Source organism: Sycon ciliatum, chromosome 6 (assembly GCF_964019385.1).
Source record: "Sycon ciliatum chromosome 6, ocSycCili1.1, whole genome shotgun sequence".
Taxonomy (NCBI): domain Eukaryota; kingdom Metazoa; phylum Porifera; class Calcarea; order Leucosolenida; family Sycettidae; genus Sycon; species Sycon ciliatum.
Window position 1 is genome coordinate 18,832,759 of NC_088648.1, and position 26,154 is coordinate 18,858,912.

Here is a 26,154-nt window from a genome sequence, read left to right on the forward strand (position 1 = left end):
TGTCACCTCCGATATTGCCACTTGCGAATCTCTCCCATTACGCCCTGCGTCCCTGCAATTCCGATTGCCTCGGTCGAGATCACTGTGCTGCTCCACGTCCAGTCTGTCCTGCTTCCGTGGTCTACCTCGTTTCTTCACATTAACCGTGCGTTGTGCGTGGTGCGTTGGGATGCACAAAAGTTGGCTATTGCTGTGACATCAGTGCCAATTGTAGGCATGTGCAAGACTTTTCGGGTGGGTTCTTTGCTGTAAGTTCGACTGGAACCAGTATCGAACAAAAGGCGAGCTTGAAGGCTTTGAAATGACTTGTCTTGGATGGTAGCAAGGGCCGTCTGCATGATAACATGTTCACAAGTCGATGTCAAAGTTTGAGTTGCCAACAGAAATGGTGTGGCATCGACGTTCTATGTTGTAGAGCTCTCCGGCTTCTGCTCCAAATGCGCTACAGAGGCACCGCCAAATTTCTTATCGCACAAGCTTCCGTGATGCGTAGACAGTTTACAGTGGAAGCACGGTCTCGCCTGTTTGCAGTCACGTGCGATATGATCCGATCTGAAACATATGGAGCAGCGATCATTGAGTTTCGAGTGACCTTTGCGTGCATCTAAATCTCGGTACTGCCCGCATTCATCGCTAAAGTGTGCCCCTGAACAGTTGAAAAATTTCGGAGGTCTGCGTTTCTCATGATGTTGTAAGAGGGATACACCAGTTGAAATGACATGGTATAGCGCAGCATGCTGTTGATGTCCTTTGTTCGGGTCGTGACATTGGCGTTCACTAGTTTCCTTGACACGTAAACATTCATGCATCTCGTACTTGCGTGGCTCTCCCAGTCAATATTACTACCAATTTTAGTTAAGAACAATATGCTACACTGGCGGTGGCAACAGAACGATACACATTTGGATGCACATGTTCTTCTACAAGGTATTTTAATGTTTTATTTCTCATCGTATATGTACATCATTATTATTATTATGAAATGACCCAAAGGCAATGTGCCTATCGAGGGGTTCATTTGATTGAAAGAACAGTAGATGTAGATGTATGTACAAAGACAAGTAGGGATTGATGAGGAGAGAAATGGGGAAAATCAACTGCAAGGTGGCGGAATTCCGTTGATTGCATATGCATGGTCAGCTGTAAATTTCCTGAGGGCAGCTCTGAACTTATAGATCGAGGCTTCCGATGTTAGACTGGGGGGTAAACAGTTCCATAGAATAGCAGTTCGGAACATGAAGAGAGACTTAGACAATGATTTAAATTTGGGAAGATTGATTTTATTTGGTCGTCGCTCACTATTTGTAATCTTGAAATGGAAATCATCAAGGTAATCACGATGATGGAAAACATATCTGTGAAAAGTAGTGAGACTCATGATTTGACGACGATAGGCTAGTGACTCAGGGAGCATTTAGAATTTAACCCTAGAACAGCCAATGGTGTCATTTGACACCGCGCTAGTCAAACTTTTGGAATTACCGAAATATGGCTAATCAGAATAAGCTCAAATATTGTGACTATTCCTAATCTTGCTTCCTCTTTCGTCTGCCATAAACCTTTGATTTGTAATTGATGAGGTACCACCATGGCGAGTACGTATACCTAGAACGGCCAACCAGTGTCATTTGACACCTGCACTATAAAAAGCCATTATTGCAGCTAGATGGAAACAATATGAACACATTTCGAAGGTGTCGGCCATATCGAGTTGCTAGTATGCCAACCAGACAAAAGAAAGGTGCATGGGCAGGAAAATCGCTGAATACAGGACGAAATATTAAATAATTATATGATCAACATACAACCGTCGGGCGAGAATCGCGAATTTGGGGCGGGTGAACATTAGTGCACAGATTGTACAAATACTCTTCAGCGAATGTCCTTGATACTGCTCATTCCCTTTCATTTTCCTGTAAATTGCCCCAGAGGAGCCATCGCGGTCCGACGGCCCCGGGAACACTAAAATGGATGTAGCCTTTTACCATGCATGAATCTGATGACCATGAAAGCGAAATTGCCCACTTTATCTTCATTTGATGGCTGTTCAAGTGTAGTGACCATTGGCAGTGGTGGATCTGTTCTGTCCTATGAGGGCGAATCGTACGGTCACAACACCTGAGTAACTGTGGATTCAGAATGTATTGAGGTTTACGAGCCTCCAGAGAGCGGAAATAAGGCTCTTGAACCAAACCTCTTCCTCCCCCGCTTCAGGCTAAACGGGTAGGTAGCCACTTGGATGGCTTCTCTCTCTTTATTGGCCCCGGATGCTGCAGAAGGTGATTGCTAAGTAATAACTGATACCTTCATCATCAGTGCATTACTGGTCAAGAAACTTTTGGAGAAGAAAGAGTTGCGGTATGAACCACTTTGGAAAATTGAAGTGAACTACTATCTAACTTTATTGCCAATAATCGCGGATTGCATTTTGTTTTTTTCAAGATTACATTGTAGGATGCAAAGACGGTAGACGTAGAGGGTAGAAGTAGCAAGAATTATCAATGGTCCGCCTAGTGTAGACCACGTAGAGCCATATGTTTTACATGGTGAGAGTGGGAAGCCCCACATAGTCCAATTCTAGCAAAAGACGAGATATGTCCTTGACCGTTTCGATCGAATGTGGTGGATCTACTCAACAAAGACAATTCCAGAAGATGTCCCCTCCAAGGTGGTTACATAAATGAATAGATGTTACAGGCATCAACGCTTTCACAATATCCCAGACCTTTGCTAGTTCATGCACATCCAGGAAAAGCTCATTCCTGCACTGGTCAATAAAGCTTGTAGATAGTCATGGCATCTAGTTGCTAAGTGCCAGCCAAGGAGAAGAGTCTAAAATGCAGTCGTTACTAACCTTATCTTGAAACCATGTCTAGCAGCATATATGTCAGCTTGGTGAAAGAATGATGCTCATTTTTGTACTTGTTACTGTGTGTCATTCATCGTGACGGTCGAGTAATCCGATTGTGCCAAAGCACATATTCCCGAAAAGCAGTTCCTCATGAGCCCAGTGAAGTTGCCACATTGCTTGTTATGGTAACTCTGTGATTGTAAGAAATTCCTATCGAAGTAATTGAAGTTTTGCCAGTAATTGAGTTCATCCTTCGCAATTGCCGTTACGCGTACATTGTATTTTAGTATTGTATAGCTAACAATAGGGTCTGGGTGAATCCTAAAGTGTTGTGTACATCATAAATGCCGCTAGTGATAGCCAGCACTGAAAACAAACACTATAGTAACCTATATCATAGGTCTTAGACATGGAAATGTATGCAGGTGTCAAATGACACCGTTTGGCCGTTCTAGGAGTACTGAAAGTGGTGGCCGTCCTAGGGTTAAGACAGATTTGGAAGAAGTGTAATCAAATGCAATTTTTTCTTTTTCAGTAGAGATCTAGCAAACCTTGCCTGTAATTGATCAAGAGCGGTCATGGGTTTCTTATTAGATCCAAACGACCACACCGTTCAGCTATATTCGATCACAGGTCTTACAAAACCTTTGTACAGTATGATCATTGCCGAAAGCGTAAGTTGCTGGGACATTATTGACAGTAGGTGCACTCGATATCTGAACTTCAAAGTTATTGAGGCGACATGTTTGCGGAAATCCAGGTTGTCGGTCATGGTGATGCCAAGATGTTGCAGATCAGAAACCACCGTTAATGGCTCAATCTACATTTGGTATTGGATTCCTGCAGTATATAATTATATCATTGATAGCTCTATGGCACAGCACGGATGTCTTGCTTGCTGAGAATTCACCTCCATTGTTCCTGCCCCATGTTTGACATGCATCGAGATCAGACTGCAGGTTCGCTCTACTGGCGAGGGTGTCTTCAGGTTTGTAAGCCAGTAGGAGGGTGACATCACCTGCAAATAGATATTCTGTGCAATGTTGCATAGCGTTGGGCAGGTCATTAATATAGAGTAGGAATAGGAGTGGTGAAAGGTGGGAACCTTGAGGCACTCCGCAGTTGATGTTCCGCTTCTTCGATTTAGTGCTATGTACCTTCACTTCAATTTGTCGATCCCCTTATAAGCTCTTCAGCCATTTTACTGACGAGGCTGTAGCAATCTTACCGAATTTCCTTAGGAGTATAGAGTGGTCGACCCGGTGGAATGCTTTCCTGAAATCTAGAGATATCACGTCAGTACATGCTCGCACTAGCCTTTTCCTTACTCCCTCCTCCATATCGTCATGCTCATGGCATTGGCTAATTTCTTCAATATCGTGAACAGAGCTCTTGCCATATAAAACACCTTTTGCGAATAATGTACATTATAACCATAAAATGTCATTTCTTCAAAATTGCTCATGAACTAGACAAATAGTAGTTTAATCCAACATGGAGTACATCGGAATAGGGCGGCCAAGACAGTTATCTATGCACATCCTACACTGGCTATAGACCTGCACGCTGCTTTCATAGAAGAAAACACTACATCTCCTAAAAGAGTCAGTCGTAGTCGCTACTAGTGTGGGTGAATGAAGTAGAGAGGATCTGATAGAAGCTTCACTATCACCATTGATTACATAAGAGTAAATCTAGCCAGAAGTAGTCCTTGGTTAACAGGTATGTACAGTTCAAATATTAAGTAGATAAACCCTGCAACCTACAAAGGTGGCAGGGAAAACATTCAACCAGTCAAGCCCTTTAGCTGGAACACACACACACACACACACACACATACATTCTCTCACACACACACACGCACACGCACGATACTCATTCTGTCACTCTCACACCCATCACACACATACTAGCACCCACCCACATACACCGACACAAAATTTCTCTGTCAGCCCCCCCCCGTCTGTGTGTGTGTGTGTGTCTCTCTCTCTCTCTCCCTCTCTCTCTCTCTCTCTCTCTCTCTCTCTCTCTCTCTTTCCTGCACATAGACACATACTGCACTGTACTGTATTGACAGGTACCCTAACGGGTCACTTCGCCCTCCACCCAAGCATGGGTATGATGAGGGGCAGTGGCAACAAAAACAAAAAACAGCAAGCAGAGAGAAATAGCAGGAGAAAGACAGCAATAGTGGTACATCTGGTGTGCGACGTATAGAAAAGAGAGATGACAAGAGATACGCACAAAAAGGAAACAATAAGTTTTTGAACCTGTATTATTCCAGTTCCGAAATAATCAACCAGGTGATGGAGTGTGAGCACCCGAAGCCCCACCTGGACTCCACTGGAAGAACATTCCACGCAGGGATATCAGCGATAGGCCAGGCGTTGAAAAACAGCCATGAAGACACATCGTCTAGAAATCCACCGCGCTCGAACTGAAATTGCAGGATCAAACAATTTCCCACTCGTCGTCAGGCAGCGGAACTCTTCTCCCTGCATCACCATCCATCTCCAGCAACCGTCTCCACTCACAGCTCATGCCTCTGCCATCACTTTACTCCGAGCTTCGCAGTTTGAAACCATTCGGGGGTCAGCTACACCACCGCGAATGAAGAGACGAGGACGACAACAGTCGTGACAGAAAAGATACTGCATTCTTTGTTGCCATCATGAGTTCCCCGTCAACTTTATGGAACGAAACAAGACTTGTCAGGAGTAACACTACTTGCTTTCGTGGAGTGTGGCTGGTGAACTGTTCGTGCTGTGGTCTGCAAGCGTCGTGTGGTCTCGTCGGGTCAAATGAAAAACCTATTACTAAAGATACTGCCCTGGCGACCGAGTCGCAGAACCCTCGCCCCAGCAAATTCAGAAACACGCCAGGGGCGACTCTGGTGGACCCAGAGCCACCCCTTGGCGTAAGACTATTAAGAGGAACGACTGAAAACTCAGATAAAAGGGAGCTACAAAAAGTGCAACCGTCCCCTTCAAGCACAGTTACACACATAGCCACATACACACATACACACACACACACAAACCAGCAACATGACTATAAAGCTAGAGTCACGTGATCCTGCTGACAAAGTTACGAAGGTAAAACGTGTTTTCCTAACGACTCTTGGACACTAGCTCAGCCCTCCTGTTGAGGGAGCGGGTCTTGTCGGCCCAGGCAATCTCTAGGGTAAACTAAATATTTTAAAAATCTGTATGCCTGGATGAGTCCAGAAAACACAAACATGACTATGTCCAGGCAAGGGTATGACCCGTGGTAGCCCTTCAAGTTGAGAGAAAATACAATTGCGAACAAAAAACACAAAAATCACAGCACGAAGTGCATACCACATTCGTCATTTTTTTTTACAAAATACACAACTCACCGGCAGGCACATGGGGCTAGCATGGGATGAGATGGTGCTGGTGGGGCTTGCCATGCTCAACCGACCAGAGGTCTCGGTATCTTCACATGGCAGGCGCACCAAATTCGGCAGGGAAGCATAAGCATGAGGGGATAATGCAGGGGAGAAAAAATGGAAGATTTAGAACGAAGGAGAGGATCTAATTTTGGAACACAGCAGAAAATAGCAAATAATCAAACAGATAATAGGAGTGAAAGGAGAGTGTCAAATGAAGGGTGCAATAGGGTAGCAGTGGAGATTGGCTTCTCAGCATTGGCGACAATTAGGCTTGTGGTGGGTGAAGCAGGAGCATAATCCCGGAGGGGGCTAGAGGCGATCGGTTGCCCAGTCCCAGTCAGACTGCCTCAGGTGGTCATAGACCTTCTTCTTCAAAGTCTGCATCGACTTCTGGCAGGGGCGAGCACTGAAGATAGAGGCTGGGATGCAATTCCAGGTGTCAATCATACAGTGGGGGAAGGACCGAAGGACATTGTTCCGAGACTTAGGCTGGAAAGTCTTGGTCAGCTGGAACGGATGGTGGCTTGCAATTGTGCGCACGCTGGCTTAGGTGGGGGCCGGGCTGGGGCTGGAGCTGGCGGGGGTAGGAGGGCTGTGATCATGGCAGGGCCAGTAAGATAGCGCGTAGACAGTGATGGAGCTGAAGTCCTATGATAAACAATCAGGTAAGCGCTAAGTCTTGGTGAAGAATATAATTATGCTCCTAATTCCGTCCTTGAACTCCAATACCTCGCCATCGGCGATGTACCAGCAGCAACAGTTCCACAATATCACAATTTTGGTTCGTTCACCTCAGCGCCGCTTGCGTCAGATTCACTCTCGCTCAGATGTGTACTCAGGCGCGATGTCACGCGTGCCGTGAATTTCACGGCCAGGCGAATCAGCTGTTTCGCACCTGACAAGTCCTTGGAAGAGTTGCTGTTGCTGTGCTTCTTCGCAGGTTGGTAAATTTGATTTCTTCATTCGGGGACGATTTATTTGAGCTAGGAGGACTCAACGGAACTCTCTTTCTCACGACATTACACTGGAAATCCTCTAGGGACATCCAGCCTAGACTGGTGCCGTCAGTGTCCTCAGAAAGCTTTTCTGACACGGCTTCAAGAGATGCACTGCCATTCTCGAAATGCGCGCATGGCGGATGGTCGTCCTTTCCAATTTCACCAGACTTCAGTCGATCGATACTGCAAAATGTGTATGGTAAGTATTGTTGTTTTTACCACCGTTGGAACGCTTTGGACCTCAGCTACGAGTGGAGCACCATTTTAGTTGTCTCCTAGCAACACAACTCACAGAAAATGCGATTTTACTGTAAGGGTCACATACGACCCTTACGCTTATGTGAGACCCATAGTGTCCAAATATGTCATGACAGTTTCATTGAGCACTCATACTCCCGGTGACGAATGATTTGTTCATGATTATTGAATCTTGAAATCCAATTATTATGTACATGTATCAGAGGTTTTACAAATAATAATAATAATAAACACAGCTCGCATCTTCCCTGAACCTGTTAGGCAGGAGCAGAGTCGACGCATCTGTCAACAGTGCCAAGTTAGTCTATCTCCTGCAACTTGGAGAGCGCTCTCCACGGAGAGATCCGCTGCCTTCAGGTCGTGCCGAATCGTATCTATTCACCGCAATGGCGGACGGCCACGGGTTTTTTTATGTCGTTTTTGTTGATTGATAGCTCCAGCACGGCTGTTCGCGCACGGACATCTAACAATATGGAGTCGTTCGGTGCGATTTACGTAACGCGGTACAAACCTCATGAATACGATGGGAGTTCGCGTTTTGGGATGAAACTCATGTCACTCTCCGTGTGGTTCCACGATTTCGCAAGTCAAACCAGGATTTATTATTTGAAAGCGCTCGAGCGAGATACTCAATATCCAGACAATTTGAGAGAGAAGGAAGGTAAAAGGAACTCCTGCCGTGGTCAACCAGCATCCTGACCTTTTCGAACCTCTCCAAGCTGTCCCTGGTAGTCTGGATATTGACGCACGCACTGATTTTCAGCTTCTCCTCGCCGGGATCACGGGTGCAACTTTCAAATTTGCCGATATGCACTCGAACAAACGCACAATTGGATCTACATCACAATTTCGGGGCTATCTGTGTGCTTGCTGCCTTTTTCAGCAATACCCCACATGTCTACTGGGCAGTTTCCACCAGGCCTCGGCCTCCTGGACTCAACGGCGACTCCAGCGCCATGCCATCTGTCCCCTAAATCGCATGAAAAGGTAGCTCAGCATCGAACGCACGGGACCTGAAGTTTGTGCACGGGACGTGATAAAACTTGGTGAAGATAGCCAGAAGATAGTCCTCTACCTGGGAAAACTGAAAGCTAGACTGGGAAAACTCCTGAAAGGGCTTCTTGACGCAGGCATGTCAACGATGAATCAAGGAACGAGCGAGAAAGAAGGCTTGACTTGTGCAACGCAGAACAAACTGTTCCTGAGACGAAGTTGGCCATGTGAGGTACCAGCGGAAAGCTAGTTTCAAGAGGAACACGGAATACCTGTTTTCCGGGTAAACCTGGCCTGGTAGCTTTCTAAATCGAGCGAAAACCACAGCGAAATCGGCTGCTGAGAATTTGAAAATTCAAATTTCCTTGCCGATCCAGCCCAATCGAGACTTTTGGCTGCCATCTTGTTAAATGTCCAAATTTCGCGAAGAAAAACAGCCGTGCCAGTGCTCCAGGTTTTACAAAGCACAAAAGTATTCGCAATCAACAGTTTTTGCCAGCTAGCTGGCCTCTGCGTACACCGCAGACACACCCACACACAACAGAAAGATACAGATCACAGTAGTAGTGTGGTCTTTGTTCACTCACGATGATAGTTGTGTGTAGTAGTGTGGTCTTTGTTCACTCACGGTGGAAGATGGAAGAGCGTAGTGTATAGATGAGCACGAAGAAGGGCATGCCACCTCACGCATATACATGTACACGTATGTACCAGACCAACATGATGCAAGAAGTGAGCCACTATGGCGAATGGGGCCGCCGGATAATTAACCAGCCCGAAGCTGGCGGAAAAAACCTCAGGACCCCGGCGGAGGCACAACCCTGAGGAAAAACCGGTTAGAATAACCCAATAAGATAAAATCAAAACGTAGCCCGCAGGACCTATCCCGAAGTGAGAATAAATGGGAGGGCGGGTGGGAAACTACAACGAAAAGAGAAAGACCACGATGAAGAGAAAAGTTTGAGAAAACTGACAAAAAATAGCTGACGCAATCCTGGTGCCGTAACTATGGTGAAAATGCTGGCAAAAAATTCATCTTTCGTTTCATTCGCTACGCTCAGCCAACGAAAAATAACACTTTCTTCTCGGCCTTCATCAATTACATAAGGTCCCAGATTTTCTGTATCTGATCTTCGTGTTATCACTTGTGCAGTGTGTGAAAGGGATTTGATCGAGGTCAATCGCCGATATTTGTTTCAACTGAGAAAGCATCAGTTAAGTACGGTTTCCTGAATGCAAACACTGTCCTTTGGGAAAATCTGGATAACATCTGTTGTCAGCCTGGCCATAATATTATAATAAGGGTCATGCGTCAATGAATCTACTCTGTGCAAATCATGAGCTTTGAGGTTCGAGGCTTTATTACTCTGTATGTATTGCAGGAAGTAATTTGTAGGGTCAACCAAGCTTGAAGCGGCCGGTCACACCCATTGCCCGATGAGATTCATATACCCTGTCATGTCATGTATTTGCTATCAGAGATGCACACACTGCACCGTCAACGTCAGAACGTGCGGAAGCTTGCTTCCGCCCAGACAAAGAAACAAATCCGCAAGGCTTCAGACCTGAAGATGAGCATCGAGACTTGATAGTACCTGCATGGTACTTGTGACTGTTGTGTCGAAAGATTGATTTTGAGTAGCAACTAGTTAGGGTATTCACGCTTGAATCGACCAGTCAAACCCATTGCCCGCTGAGATTGATATACCGTGTCATGTCATGTATTTGCTATCAGAAATGCACACATTGCACCATCAAATTCAGAACGTGCACTGTGTTATTATTATAATTACTTGCATGGACGTGTTGGAGTCAACCATGCAAGCATGATTCACAACTTCGCTTATGCTGAACATGATAAACAGCACTATGACACGGAAAAATTGAGCTTGAACGATGATATAATTATGATAATTATATTATAATTTATACAATGTGGCTCATGGGTATTGTGCTCTGTATGTATTTATAAAATACACTGTATGTATTTATTGCATTCCCAACTCATCACAACCACGCGCTCTTCAGCCGAACCATACAGACACCAGCAAGGACACTTCCGTTGAGAGATAATATTGCTCCACGCCTCTAGACAGCTGTTTCGCTCCCTGTCGGAGCTCATCAGAAGAGGATGATAATGATGATAATGGAGGAATGATCATTCTTATACACCAGAAATGGCGCAAGTGCGCGCTTTCCACATATATCAATGGCATATGCAAGCTGCTAAAATGGTAAAGTGTGAGAACAGCGATAAATAATCATAGTACGCGCTCATTGTATTTAAGGAAGTAATTAGTTGAGTTATCCAAGCATGAAGCGGCCGATCACACCCATTGTCCGCTGAGATGGATATACGTTGTCATGTGATCAATTTGCTATCAGAGATCCACATACTGCACCATCAACGTCAGAAAATGCCGAAGCTTGCTACAGCGCAGACGAAGGAACAGATTCGCAAGGCTTCAGAGCTCGAGATGAGCGTCGAGAATTGATGGAGCCTGCAAGGGACTAGCTGTGTCGAAAGATTGCAATCCGAGTTGGAACACAGTAAATCCACCACAAGACGATGAGAGGATATAATTAGGATATCACAGAACGAAACGGCAAGAGTATTGCTCCTGACGGGTCGGTATCAAGCGCAAGGTAAGATTGAAATAATAACGGCACCATTCCCAAGTTGTTTAGTATTGGCTATAGCAAGGCCTATGCATTTACACGTGGAACTAGTTTGATTATTACCAGCCCGAAGATATCGTATTAGATCGGAACTCCCAACGGACTCAATAGTAATTAGTCGAATATCCACACTCTTGCCTAATCTGTTTCTCAATATTCCATGGTTGACTCAAACTCGCGATGCTTTTAGGGTCAAATGACATAAATGTTACGCTGGATGCGGAGCGTCACTTCAATACGTTTATTGCGTCCCTTTTGTGGCACCAATAATGTTTGAGTTGCTGGGCCCAGGAAGCATAACAAGTCGTTGTGAGGTATGGAATAGCGAGAAACAGATATATGTAGTAGCAGGGTGTGGATATTTGACCAATGACTATTGAGACGTGTACGAACTCTGATCTAGTACGATATCTCATCTGCTAGATTGAAGTTCTCCCTGAGCACATAGTTCACCACTGTACTCGGGCAGAAACTGATGCATGCGCCGTGGTGTTTTCTTAGCAAGTTCGTCGAAAGGAAAATTGTTTTTGTTCCTCGTGCCATACTAGCGGCGGACGTGTGTCAAATAAATTCGCGTAAAGCTACCACGAGTTTGCAACACCCTGGGAACAGCTTACGTAATGAACTATGGGCGTAGACATTTCTATCTACTTCAAAGAGTTTTCGATGGGTATATTAGAGAGAAACGTGGCTGCACACTTTTGGCTGACCATTGCAGCATAGCTTGGTGGTCAGAGCACCTGTAGGGAAATCCCCTGGTCTGAGTCATGTAGGTCACATTCTATTAGACTTTAGGGTTATTTGCAATTTTTAGTCTCTAGAAATTATAACAACTCGTCTTTTGTTATGCCTTTTGAAGATTGCCATGGTTGCTACGTTCATGCTATTCGTTTCATGTGTTTGTTCGGCTTCAGAAAGTGCACCTGAAAGGATATTCATAAGGTTGAGGGAGTTAAAAGGATAAAATTCTTACTTATGTTTCTGCATTTCCGTGATTTACAATGCAGGGATGGTAGTCCTAACCATGCCTGCATCTCCTGGAAAAATATTCGCAGTGTTGCTTTTGGTGGCAACTTCTGTGTTCAGCGATGGCGAGCGGCTCTCTCCGTCGGCTGACTCAGCTGTGTTGCCAGCCACATCATCTCAAGTTCACCAGGACCAAGGTGTAGTCCCCTCATACAATACGTTCACAGTGTTTGTTTCCAACAGAAGCGGAATTTCAGTTACTACACCTACAGAGCCATGTGGTGCTGACCTTTTGCGACCATGCCTGACCGTACATGATGCCTGGATACAGGTTCTCCGGAGAGTTGGCGCGTACTCAGCCAACTACACACATACAGGTACCTGTATGCTGGAGAAATCTGTTAACGTTCAGATATATCTGGTTCCAACGAGGGAGACTGGGTGCACATTGGAGCTAGGAAGGTCCCTACTGCTACTCAAGAGCGATTGTGTTAGAAGTCTCAAGATATCGACCCTCGACAATCTTGGCTGCAACATGACGACACTTCGAGGTGGCTTCATTGATATAGAAATGGACTTCGCGCGTACGCTGCACTTCTCATCTATAATAATATTTAACAGTACTCGTGTGGAAGTGACCGAGTCTGGATTCCTCATATCGGTGAGGGTGCGGCGTGCGTACGAGATCGAGTTTATATCCTGTGAGTTTCTGCTGTATTCCAGACTGTATTCCATACAAGGGGGATTGGACATCTACGACTATGGTGCAACTGAAAGAAATCCTACATACAGTCAGACCCTGTTGTTTCGTGTGCTAAATTGTTCATTCACCACGCGCACAGCTGAACCCGGACAACCGCCCTTCTATACCAAATCGGCAGTACATGTCGCAATTTACGCTTGGACTAAATTGACTGCCCTATTTGATAACTGCCGAATGAGCAACATGAAAATGAGTACCAACATGAAGCGTCCCCGCACAATTCATACCAAAGCTGTACTTGATATATATACAGAAAGTCCTTGGCCCACCAACATCACGATTTCAAATTCCACTTTCACAAATTGCTCCTCCGACAATATGATTAAGGTGTGGACAAATGATCTACTACAACTGCGGGGTGACCACGTGATTGATGTGACAGTGATCGGCTCAATCATTGCACACAGTTTCGTCTTCAATACTCCGATATCAATTATAACCATTTCCAGAGTGCGAGTTGCCGTTACGGACTGCACTTTTGTACTAAACACCATCGGTCCCCATGCATGTTCTGCTGGAATTCACGTTGAGAAAAATGGCAATCCAAAAATATTAGCAACACAAGAACATCCTTGGAAACCAGCAGAAATCCTTTTTCGTCGAGTTTCATTCGGCGCAGCGAATATCCTGGGAAAGTGCCCAAGTATTAGTACTTCATCGTCTGCAATTACTTTCCTTGATCGGGCAGCTGCTGATGAAGAGAGCGTCACTATAATGAATGTTGTTGAGTCGCAGGATTGCCAATTCCAATGCTCGATGGATCCACAGACGCTGAAGTGTATACCAATCATTTTAGCTGTGGGTTCACCTGTCAAAGTTGACCTGCACCGTCGGAATCATATCGAGTAAGTCTAGTCCATCATTTTAATTCTGTAGTAAATACATGTACGGTGATTGCAAGGCTACTACTGGTATAGTTTGGATATTCTCTACAGTGAGTATGGTTTATAAAGTGACCGGGTGTAAGGATATGCCGGCTATAATGATAGAACTCGTCAAAATCAAAATCAAATCAGAAAAAATACACCGAAAACATCACTATGCGCACTATTATCGGCTCACAAAACAAGTGTTCTTCCAATAAAGTTCACTTCTTCCAAAACTGATCCAGCGTTGCCTGGATGCACCTGGCAGCAGACGCGAGTGCGATAAAATTCTTCCCTGTATGCTGTAAGCAGCCACATATACACGTGGCTGCTTTTCATGCTTTTTCCAGCGTGTACGCATCATTTCATGCGCAGTCATGTGCCATGTGTCAGTCACACATGCAAATCGGCTATAGTGATGCACCGGATATAGTGATTATATTATTATCAAAAATCAAAAGGGCACGTTATATCCAGTATTAAATTTTACTGTATTAGAGGATAGGCTCGGGCGTTTGGATTAGCTCTTCTATTATTTTTGTATTGGTAGATTTTGCTTGCGACCTGCCCAGACCAGACGACGCTTGCAGACAACAGCAGGCACGAACACTGCACCAGTCACACTCACCAACAGCTAAAAGTTGCTCGTGACAAGCTTTGTTTCGTTCCAAATACATGCATAATGACCTTGTGCAGTTGGAAGCTTTCAAATCAAATGTGATGTTAGACGTCCAAAATGATTTTGTACACTGGCACTGGGCTTCTTCTTTACACATATCTTTGTCACCACCTAAGTATACTTTCTGACGTTTAGTTTTAAGCGGAACCTACTCTGTGTTCCTTTCTTTGTCCTTGTGCTTGACTTAGCACCTGTGATAGTTGTGTTGGTAGGGTTCATAACACCTCCGTTCTACACTATTCTATTCATGTAGATTTGTCACACATGTGAGTTAGTTGAATATACACACATTGCGCTAATATCTACTGTAAAACAATAATCATTTACTTGTAGTTCATCCATTTCATTCAATATCTGCCTCTTCTCTGATGATTTCCCCTCATCATAATAGTAAAGAAACAAGGCTTGTCGGTAGCAACTTCTAACTGTTGCGGAGTGTGACTGGTGCAGTGTCCGTGCTTTTTATTTATTTATTTATTTTTTACTTGAAACCACGCACCCAATTCGTAAAACAAGAAAGAAGAAGGAAATGACGAAACAAAAGACTAACAAGACGTTGACTGAATGGGGCTGAAAATGCAACGCATCGGTGGTGAAGGGGTGCTGCAGGCTTCGCCGACCAATATCCTCGGCATCCGCACCTACTTCACGCATCAGAAAATCGGGAGAAGAAGAAGAGAAACGAAATAGATTGAAACAAAAAAAAGAAAATAGCGAAAGTATAGTGTGGATAGAGAGAGAGAGAGAGAGAGCGAGAGAAAGATACATTTATTAAGACAGGTAAGTCTAACAAATGAGGACTGAGACCTCTACAACATGTTTTTACGCCTGAAAGCAGGTGCATGATTTAACAAGCAGGTTGTCAGTCTAGATTTTATGCGCAGATGGAGAAAAAATGCGCAGAATTTTTGTAATTACTTCCTCCGCGTCATTAAAATTGTCGCTTCGCACATCACAATATTTGTGACTTGGCTCGTCTTAGTCAGACTGTCGGAATCACTGTTTTCTGTGTTCAAACACTGGTGCGACCCTTCCTGCGCAATGTCTACTTGTTACTGAAGCCGTGGTGGTCTCTGACTTTGTCGGAGCTCTCTTCCGAACCAAGCAAATTCATCGCGCTCCGCACTATTCCGTCCCAGAGCGCATTTCGTTTTCTGGAGTTCGTGCCGTCCCACATCGTTCGCGTGGGCATTTTATCAAGACTGCAAGCTCGGGAATAAGAATCCTGGTGTCTCTCCTGAATACGAAATGCTGAAGTTGACGATGGCAAGAACAAAGTGGTCTCAAATTCCTATAATGCGCTACTTGTGGCGCATGTTGCTGCGAAGGTAGCAGGTCTGCAAACACCGACAAAATAAGCGAAGCGCTTGCCAAGGAAAGAAGGTGCGGAACTGCTTACCCTATCCCGCTGGAAGGTCGTTACAGTGTACTTGAAAAATGCTAGCTTGCTTTCATCGCCTTCCACCTGGAGGCATGGATCGCTTGAAAACGAAGTTTCTTGACCTGACTTTGAACGCGCGTCTTCAGCGTATTGTTGAGTGCTGAAGGGTATGCCTCAAACTCTGGAAGAGGTCGACCTACATTGTAAGCTGCACGTGCAGCGAAGCGGGAGGCCACAAACTAAAACTTGGTCCGTCGACAATGCTCTGCCTCAACTTCTAGCTGATTTCTTTGCCCTTCGAGTGGACAAAATAAATTCGAAAAATCGCTCTGGGAAGCGACAATTTTAATGACGCGGAGGAAGTAGATGAAAAGCAGAAATAATAAGAAATAATAAGAAAAGATGAAATGACAGCCTGCTTACAACCCCGCCCAGCCTTGCGAACTGGGTATGGTGGATTAAGAACCCGGTTCAACGCTCGAGGTATTCACAGCAACTGATAGGAACTCATATGGGGAAATTATAGAAAAGAAATAATAAGATAAAGTGAATAAATTTCGACGCACCTCAATAAACGGAGCCCCACATACAGTACCTCAGAAAAGTGGATCTTCCGACCAGTGTTTTTGTTGACGTCGCAACGAGATGATGTAGCTGCTTCGCAGAGACGTCTTACTGCACAAATTACAAATAAATTTTATTCTTCGATTAGAAAACCCAAGCGCTTTCAGAACCCTCCGAAGAGAGTCCGGGATGAAAAGCACCACTACCTCAACCGAAAAAGAAACGACCTCCCACCCGTTTGCTCGGCATTGATCGGCCAGATCCGCATACCGCCTGTCCTTCCGCGAGTTACTGACACTGAATCTGTCCTCAGCACAAACTGTCACCTCCATCCAGAATACAATCCTACGACTCGTAGAGTACAGAACTATATCTGGCCTTAGGGTGGTAAGTGCAACACAGCTAGGGAAGAAATCTTTGCACTAACTGAGTCGACAAGAATTTTCCAGTCTGAGGCCGCCGACAGGAGATCAGTCGTAATCAACTTTCGTCTGGGCTGAACGCGAACTGGCTTCTCTCCTGCCTTGCAAAACGAGATGAAGTCAAGCTCATTTGTTTCCCCAACGGCGTAGGTTCGTCGGAGAAGGTAGCACGTCAAGGGTTGATGCGAGAAGAAATTTCAAATCCTTACCAGTACCACCCTAGAAAAGGGATTTCCACGAGTGGTCCTGCCACATCACCGATGTCCATTCCAACCACTTGCCTTGCACCTGAAGAGTCTTCACTGCTCCTGCGCGTTGATTTCCTCAAATATTTGAAGGAGATCCTTCCTCGGGGGTTTGGAATGCTGCTTACGAACACGAGCACCCAACCCTGCCCGATGACTTGAAGATGACGGTAGACGGAGAGTCCCTGAACCTACTGATGTCTCTGCACATTTCAGCTCTATTGTCGCCGCATATCGCTTCGTCAGCTTCGCACCCTTACTTCGACGCAGAGTGAACAGCGCCCTCATGCGCGCGTCCCCACTCGATCGAAGAATGTGCCATTTGATGGACTGGCACTTTTTCCACACCGTAGGAAGGTAGTGGAGGCGTAAGCCAAAGCGTGTGCGACTGCCAATAAAAAGACTGGCAGAGTTTGCGCATCGAGGTAGGCCTGACCATTTCTTCAGAAATGGTAAACACATAAAGTGCAGTTCACGTACAAAACCTTGTGTGAGTTCAAGAAACTGGAAAGACCAAGAAAGCTTGGGCACTACAAGATGGTGGTAAAGCCATAGCTTGTGGTGGTCTTGAAGCCAAGAGCCATCTACTTTTTGCATGAGAGATAAAGTGAGTTGACGAATGTCTTACCGCTGGGACTGTTCAGAGCAATCAGCATGCAGCCTTCGCCCCAGGAACTTGAACTCTTCGGTGTCAATGAAAGCGATCGTCCTCCCTGACATCGTCAGGCAGGGATCGTAAGGTTTGTACCGGCCATCTACAAGCTTTGCTGCACTGCTTTTGGATTTGTGCGGCGCTGCCTGCAAACATTGGGTACATGAGAGAAAGTCCTCCATGACGGCAACGAGTTTTTGACAACCTGCACTAGATTTGCTATGGAGGCCTAAGTCATCAGCAAAAGCTGTTTGGGACACTTGCAAAGGGGCAGATTTAAAATCATAGGAGAGGCAACTTAATTCAGGGGCTGCAAGTGAGTCCAGCAGAAGCTTAGTTTGCTCCGGCCAGGAGAACTATCAACAAGACAGTGCGGACAAGGCTCGCGAGCCCAGAAGCCCGACTTGCACCAATGCCTCCTCCGCCAGGTTAGGTGACGCGGGCTCAACGGATCTCTGCGCTCTCGTACGGGACGAGGTGTAGTCGGCTTTGTCGGCCGCCATAATATAATTATCGGAGAGCATTGTGCCGCTCCTCACCCAAGGCCAAGGCAATGCGGCTGCTACCGCCACTACGCCATGCCAAGCTCCTGTGACCCACCCGATCAGCCACCTGCACCAGCTGTGCCCAAGGCTGTGCAAGAGCGAGGGAATTCCTAGATTTTTCAAGTTTGTTGCCTGAAATTCTTGCACACTTCCGGCCCAACATTCCGGCTGGTGCACAGCCCGAATAGCGATAGCCAGCTTAATATCGTTGAGTCGGATGACGCGAAGCAGGTGCGTCGCAAGGTTCACGATAATTATACATGTAGCTACCCGGCTCGATGCATGGACCACATACATGTCTGCTATCACGGCTGCTGCCCTACACCGCACTGCTGAACTGCTGAACTGATTGCGTACCAGCAGTTGATCCTGACTGCTAACCGCCAGTTCTTCCCAAGCGCGTGGCTAGAGTACGACCGCCAGCTGCGGATGCTCGTGGCCCAGTAACCAGGCACGAAGAGGTTGGACACCATTGACGTGAACCTATGGCAGATAGCTTTCACAGGCCATGCACACCCAAAATGCGCTCAATGACTATGTAAGACGGTCCATCCAGGGGCGGTTTGTGTCCTTTTCGTCCCCAAGCCAGCAGCATTTACCTCCAGTGGTCGCAACCATACCAGCGACGGCCAAGAAATCTGCCGCAACTTCAATGGAGGTCGCTGTTCTTCGTCGTCGTGCCGCTTCTCCCACACCTACTGCCAGTGTGGCAAGGACCACCCATGCATCATGTGCAACCAGCAGCTGCGCATAGCCAATCGGCCATCTCGCCGCTACTAGCAGAATGGCTACTGAATCGCCTGACTCGGTACGTAGCTTCTTTCCTATACACTCTGCAGACACCACACTGCTAGCTGACCACTTTGCCCGCCTGTTACGTAACCACTCAGATCAGTCATGTGTTGCGTATGTTCTCCATGGCCTGCGCCGTGGCTTTACTCTTGGATCCGCCGGCCAACACGACATTTCGGTTTTCTCTAACAACCTACCCTTGGCTTTCACTAACTCGGCATTTATATCCGAGCAATTAGCTGCTTCCTGCCCCCGCAGGGAGACCACAGGCCCATTTCTGTCACCTCCATTTCAGTTCATGCGCCGCTCTGGTATTGGTGCCATCCCCAAAAAGAACGGCAAGCTGCGAATGATCCACCATGTCTAGTCCGGAAGGCACTGGTGCGAACGACAGCATTCCTGCCAAGCCGATCTCTGTGCACTACGCGAGCATTGACAACGCAATCACCATCATCATGTCATGCCCGCAGCCTGTGTATTTGTCCAAGCTCGATGTACGCAGTGCATTTCGGTAGATCCCAGTCCGCTGTCAGGACTTCGCTGGGAAGGCTCCTACTACTACGTGCGCTTTCTGCCTTTCAGCCTCCGCTCCAGCCCAGCCGTCTTTGACTCAGTAGCCACAGCAATCAACTGGATCATGCAGCACGAGTTTGCTATAGATCACTGGCTTCATTACCTCGATGACTTTCTCGATATCTCCAATGGTTTGGCTGCAGCCAACCAGCAACTCACCATCCGCCTCCGGGCATTCACGTATCTCGGCACTCCTCTTTGCTCCATCCCAGCTCGAAGGGCCATCACCATTGACCTTCCTTGGTATTGTCGTAGACTGTGAGCGCCACGAAGCTGGCCTTTTTTTTTTTTTTTACTATTGACACAGCCCTACTGGAATACAGGTGGAGAACAAAACTGAGAAACGAGGAAAAGGACAAAACATAGGGGATGTAGGGACGACGTGCTGATGTGCTGGGAGCAACTCAACTGACCAGAGGTCTCGGCGTCAGCGTTGCAACTAGGCATCGAAAAATGTGTGTTTGTGGGGGGGGGGTTGCACAAGAACAACTGCAAACAAACAGAAGCTAGAGAATACCACAAAATAAAAACTTGGTGCGAAATAATGAGAAGAAAATAATGACGCCCAAAAGCTGTACCAAATAATAATTTAAATTATAACTAAACCGGGTGGAAAACCAAGAAATCATAACAAACAAGACAAACTAAAATAATAAATGATAAAAAAAATAATAAAAGGTAAATAAAGCCCAATCTCATCAGCATAGCCGAACCAAGGAACATGACCCGTGCCACAGTGAAGAGTTCATCCGTAGAAGTCGGTAGCAATCAGCCAGTGTTGGTGCGTGAGGTACTACTTATGGACATCTTCTTTGAACGTGTGGAGCCGCTTCAAGCTGAGTGGAGCCCTTACAATTTCGCTCGGCAAGCTGTTCCATACTGACACTACAGAAAACGGGAAGGAGCGAGAAGCATAGGCAGGTGCTCTCCTGTCCAGGACTTGCTGCAGCTGCACATGGTGCTGCTGGCCAGGAGGGGGTTGACGCCGGGTGCGCCGAGCTTCTACATGGTTGGCTGGAGGGGGGATCATGGCGGTGAGCTGGGGTGGTCCTGGGAAGCACTGGAGCTTGTACAGGTATACCAGCCCAGATACAATCCGGCGGTGGTACAGGCTTTGGAGAAGGGCACCAGGGCCAATAATGGCCATTGTACGTTTCTGTACACGGTCGAGTCGGGCGAGGTGGCTGGAGGCAGCTCCCATCCACACAAGGGGAGCATACTCGAGGATTGGTCGCACAAATCCCTTGTACGCACAAAGCCGGCCATGGTAATCTAACACCCTGCAAGCCCGACGGAGAACACCCAGTCTCTGGCAGCCACGTGTCGCAATTGAGTGCAAGTGATCCCGGAATGACAGCTTGGCGTCAAATGTCACTCCAAGAAGCTTGATGGTGTTGGCTTCGGGAACCGCGATACCTCCAAACTTGATGTCAGGGACAGCAGGGTGTGTGGCTTTCGTAGTCATCAGCAGCTGTTGCGATTTAGAGGGCTCGAATCTGATGCGCCAGCGTTCTCCCCACTCTTCAAGACGCTTGAGGCTGGATTGCAAGGCGGCAGTCATGTCATGCATGTTGTCCTGCGTGCGGATGAGGCTGTAGAGGGTTGTGTCGTCTGCAAAGGAACTTAGTCGCGTCTCGGGAGACAGGCACTGATCCAGGTCAGACACATACAAGAGGAAATGTGTCGGGCCAAGGATACTGCCTTGGGGCACACCTGCTGTTATGGGCGCCGGAGAGGATGAGTGGCCGTGGACCAGGACTGATAGTTTGCGGTTCAGGAGGTAATCCTGCAGCCAGTGCAGCAGGCAGCCACCAATGCCAACGTTCGTGGCTTTGAAAATTAGTCCAGAGTGTGATACCCGATCAAATGCTCCTGCTATGTCCACCGCCACCATGTGAGCGTGCCCTCCATCGCTGACAGTCTTGACCCACTCAGTGTGCAAAGCAGTGAGGATGTCGCACGTGCCTCTTCCTTGCCGAAAGCCATATTGACTGTCGGGCAGAATATTGAAACGCTCCAGATAATTCACGAGCTGCTTGTTTACTATACTCTCCATTACTTTTGACAGGATGGATAGTAGTGAGACTGGCCGGTAATTCTTGGGATCCGAGCGGGGGCTCTTTTTGAAGACTGGAACCACATGGGCCAGCTTCCATTTGGTAGGTTGAACACCGTGGCGAAAGCAGAGTGAGAACAGTTTGGTGACTGGTTCTGCAAGTTCACTAGAGCACTGAGCTAGGACTCTTGCTGGACTATTGTCAGGTCCTGTTTCCTTCGATGTATTCAGCTTGGCTAGACGGCGGCGTACATCAGCAAGCCGGAAATGGATGCGGTCAAGACCATGGCGGTCCAAATGCTGCATTTCTGGCAGATCGTCTGGAGAGATGTCTTCATCTGCAAGGCTACACTTCTGGGAGTAGTACCTGGCGAGGCAATTGGCCTTGGCTTGGCGAGTTGGATACTCTGTGCCTTCGGTGTCTTTCAGCAGAGGTATCTCAGACTACTACTACTACTACTACTACTACTACTACTACTACTACTACTACTACTACTACTACTACTACTACTACTACTACTACTACTACTACTACTACTACTACTACTACTACTACTACTACTACTACTACTACTACTACTACTACTACTACTACTACTACTACTACTACTACTACTACTACTACTACTACTACTACTACTACTACTACTACTACTACTACTACTACTACTACTACTACTACTACTACTACTACTACTACTACTACTACTACTACTACTACTACTACTACTACTACTACTACTACTACTACTACTACTACTACTACTACTACTACTACTACTACTACTACTACTACTACTACTACTACTACTACTACTACTACTACTACTACTACTACTACTACTACTACTACTACTACTACTACTACTACTACTACTACTACTACTACTACTACTACTACTACTACTACTACTACTACTACTACTACTACTACTTGACACAATCTTTATTAGGAAATTTGAAATGGAGATGTGAAACACAAATACAGCCATGTAGATGGAGCAGCAATGCAATACAATGTCCAAAAACTCAAGAATTCATTATCATGGGGCAATGTTGGGCAAATGTCTGTCAGGTACTATCACGCTCAGGCTGCCCGCAACCTGCACATCGTCGTGAAATTCATCCTGTTGCGGCGGTATGACGATCTTGAACCACGCAAACAGGTGACTGCCCATCGCATAAGGCAGACTGACAGCTTACAACGGAGCTGACCCATGATAACCGATACGTGTAGGTCGACGTTCTTCTCAGCAATCAGGCATGCCAGTGTCTTCAGTGCCATTGAACATTCTCTGCCAATCATGCCCGAGGTAGAAAAAACTAGCGGTGTAAACGTACCTCTGTCAACTGCTGTCACCCGCTCTCCGTACTGGCGCTTCTTCATCCGTTCATGCGTTCGGAGCTGGCTGATGACTTCCTGACGCGACAGCAAGCTTGCCTTTGGGTGTGTAACCCGGATGTCGAAAAAGGCATCTTGCTGTCTCGTCCAGAAGCCACAAGCCCGGATGTCCAGGCGGGCACCTGCCGAGCGGTTGGCTGTCCTCCCTTGGAGCCGCTCACCATCATATGGTAGTAGAGGCGGTTCTACCTCCACATCCCGGACCGCCTCACGCATCACGTCAGCCAACAAGTCCCGGATCTCATTGTGGCGTGCCATGGGGTAGCCCCCTGCCGGACACATCATCGCATGGTCTATTGTGTTTGCAGCACCACATACACAAGTCAGGGGGAGTCCGTCAGGCTGCAGGCCGTAGCGGATGCAGAACGCATCTCGGAAATCCGATTTGTTCAGCACCATCTGCATTTGGGACGATGGTTCCGCCGTTACCCAAGATGATACGCCCTTTTCCGCGGCATTCTCCACCAACAGCGCCTGTGTTGCTGTCAAGTCCGGGCGCAATTCGCTAACGAGACCCGTGGCTCGGGCAGCTTTCTCTCTGCGAATACGCCCGGCCTCCTGCCGGCTGAGGGCTATTGCCTCGTTCAGCTGGTCTGTTTGAGTAGTTTCGTTGGTGCTTGTTGGATGTTCTGGTGGTCTTATGCAGGCCGCCACAGGAGCCACAATCTGTCTGGATGCAGAAAACTCTTTCTCGGCCTCCACCGAGGGCACAGAGATTGCCATGCCACCAAACCGCGCTGGTAGCGATAGCAACTTTCTCAGTGCCGATTCGTCCGGACACGAATGGCCGCTGAGCGCTGGCAGCAGCTTGTCCGTAATGGCGGCGTCGAGACGGGCCAGAAGATGCGCAGGGCAAGATAGGACGCGCAAGTGGTACCGCCACTTGGACACGAGGCCCTTTACAAACACCTCGTACGCAGCATGTGGCTGAGTGGTGGCCACCTCCGCCAGGCGATCAACCTGCAGCGTCCACTTGCCGATCAAATCTGTGATATACTCCTCACAGAAGACCGTTGTACCGAGTGCGCCGCCAAGATAACGAGCACCCTCGGTCACAACACGAATGCCCGTGTCCCTGAAAAGCTGGAGTGCCAGGGCCGAATGCTGCTCCTTGACAATTAGTGTTGTCTTGTTCGCGTTAGGGTAGTACCCATAGCCAGGGCCATGCTCCAGAATCCCATCCCAGTACTGCCTTAGATTGAGGAGCTGTCCGCCACCAGCATCGTCATCAGCATACCATAGCTGCACCACGTCGGGGCAGCACTCTGACAGCTTGTCTATCAATGGCATCATGGCGACCGCGTATATCGCCATGGCGAGAGGATCACCTTGGCAGGTACTCTCCTGACTCCTTATCTCTCCACCACCCGACACAAACAGGCGGCATGGACTGCTGTAGGTGTTCTTGAGCACCTGCCCCAGGGCAGGGCAGACGAGTGGCACGTTGTGTAGGGCTGCTGTGCGGTTCATAGCGTTGAAAGCGTTGGTGGCATCGACCAAGAGCACACCCTCCACCTCCGGCGAGGCAAGCACCACCTCCGGCGAGGCAAGCATGTCGGTCATCGTATGCACGGCAGCTTCACACCCAGACGGAACACCAACACAGAGTTGACGAGGGGCTGTGGCGTGCATGGCGTCATACTGAATTATCTTCATCACAGCTTTGCCTATTAGTCTCCGGAAAACCTCCCCAACAGCGATAGGGCGCACCCCCGGTTGCTTGTCCAGTGGGATGAGGCGGGCCGCAGTGAACGAACTTAGCTCTTCTGGTGGGACTTCCTGGGTGCATAAGCGTTTTCCTGCTTCTGCCATTGCCGCACAGAGCTGGTCAGACGCTGCAGCGAAGCAGGTCAACATGCGTTTCCACGCATCAGAGTCCAGGCCCGATGGACCGGCCGCTCCGGACATTTGACGACTTATCTGCTTGATCAGCGCTCCTGTGAGCCTGGCAAAAAGGATCGGATCTTGAGGGGTAGCCGCGTCATGCCCCTGCAAGAGAGCGTCATCCGGAGGTACAGCAGGCTGGGGATGCTTATCAAGCAGAATGTCACGTACTGTTGAACCTGGGCTGCCGCTGACAGTGTCGCTCATTGACAACACTCCACCCGAGCCACTGGAGCAAACCATCCGAATGGCTGACTGCGTTTTCCCAGAACACACGAGTTTTGAAAACAAGGTGTCGTCAATTTGGCCTGACTGGTCGACGTTCCGGGTATGGTGTGCCGGAAGATGCGCCTGGATGCATCGGCATTCACGCAGCAGGGTGTTGATGTCTCCTGACTTCCAAACAGCAAGTCGACGCGTCAGGTGATTACCGTGTTCGGAGGAGGAGCCCTGTCCGTGCGGTTTCTGCAACAGGAGGTGGCACGCGACAGCTATTGATGTCCAGGCTCGTTCACGGTTGGGCGCCGCGTCGGAAAATATGCGAACCAGTCGTGCAATTTCCTCAACAAATTGCTTCCCGGCTGCTCCGAAGGGAACAATAAACAAATTTCTCCTCCAAGTCACACACTCTTCATACGCCCCCTGCAGGCTGTCTGGTTGACCCTCAGGAGCAGTCGGCAAAGGGCCCAAATCGTGCGCCGCTTCTGTACTGGAGTGGCCAGCGGTGTAGACGGGGTGGTAGACGTTGGCCGCTGCGACACGGCTGGGATCGGAGAGTCTGGATGCTGCGACACCTGCCGAAACTCCTGCATTGACATCTGTGAGCTGGCCTCAGGCTGCGATGCATCGGTGGTTAACGACTGCGTTGAATCGAGAAATGCCAGAAGTACTACTACTACTACTACTACTACTACTACTACTACTACTACTACTACTACTACTACTACTACTACTACTACTACTACTACTACTACTACTACTACTACTACTACCACTACTACCACTACTACTACTACCACTACTACTACTACCACTACTACTACTACTACTACTACTACTACTACTACTACTACTACTACTACTACTACTACTACTACTACTACTACTACTACTACTACTACTACTACTACTACTACTACTACTACTACTACTACTACTACTACTACTACT

The 26,154-nt window shown here is 47.4% G+C and overlaps 1 protein-coding gene across 1 annotated transcript in view; it reads left to right on the top strand.

Moving 5' to 3' along the window:
• The first annotated feature begins 12,205 nt into the window (after window positions 1-12,205).
• Window positions 12,206-26,154, top strand: part of LOC135819562 (uncharacterized) — a 205,263-nt gene continuing 191,314 nt past the window's right edge. The window contains exon 1 of the mRNA XM_065332791.1: window positions 12,206-13,768. Within this exon, the coding sequence (XP_065188863.1) occupies window positions 12,219-13,768 (1,550 nt within the window). The 5' untranslated portion in view covers window positions 12,206-12,218. The remainder of the gene's footprint in view (window positions 13,769-26,154) is intronic.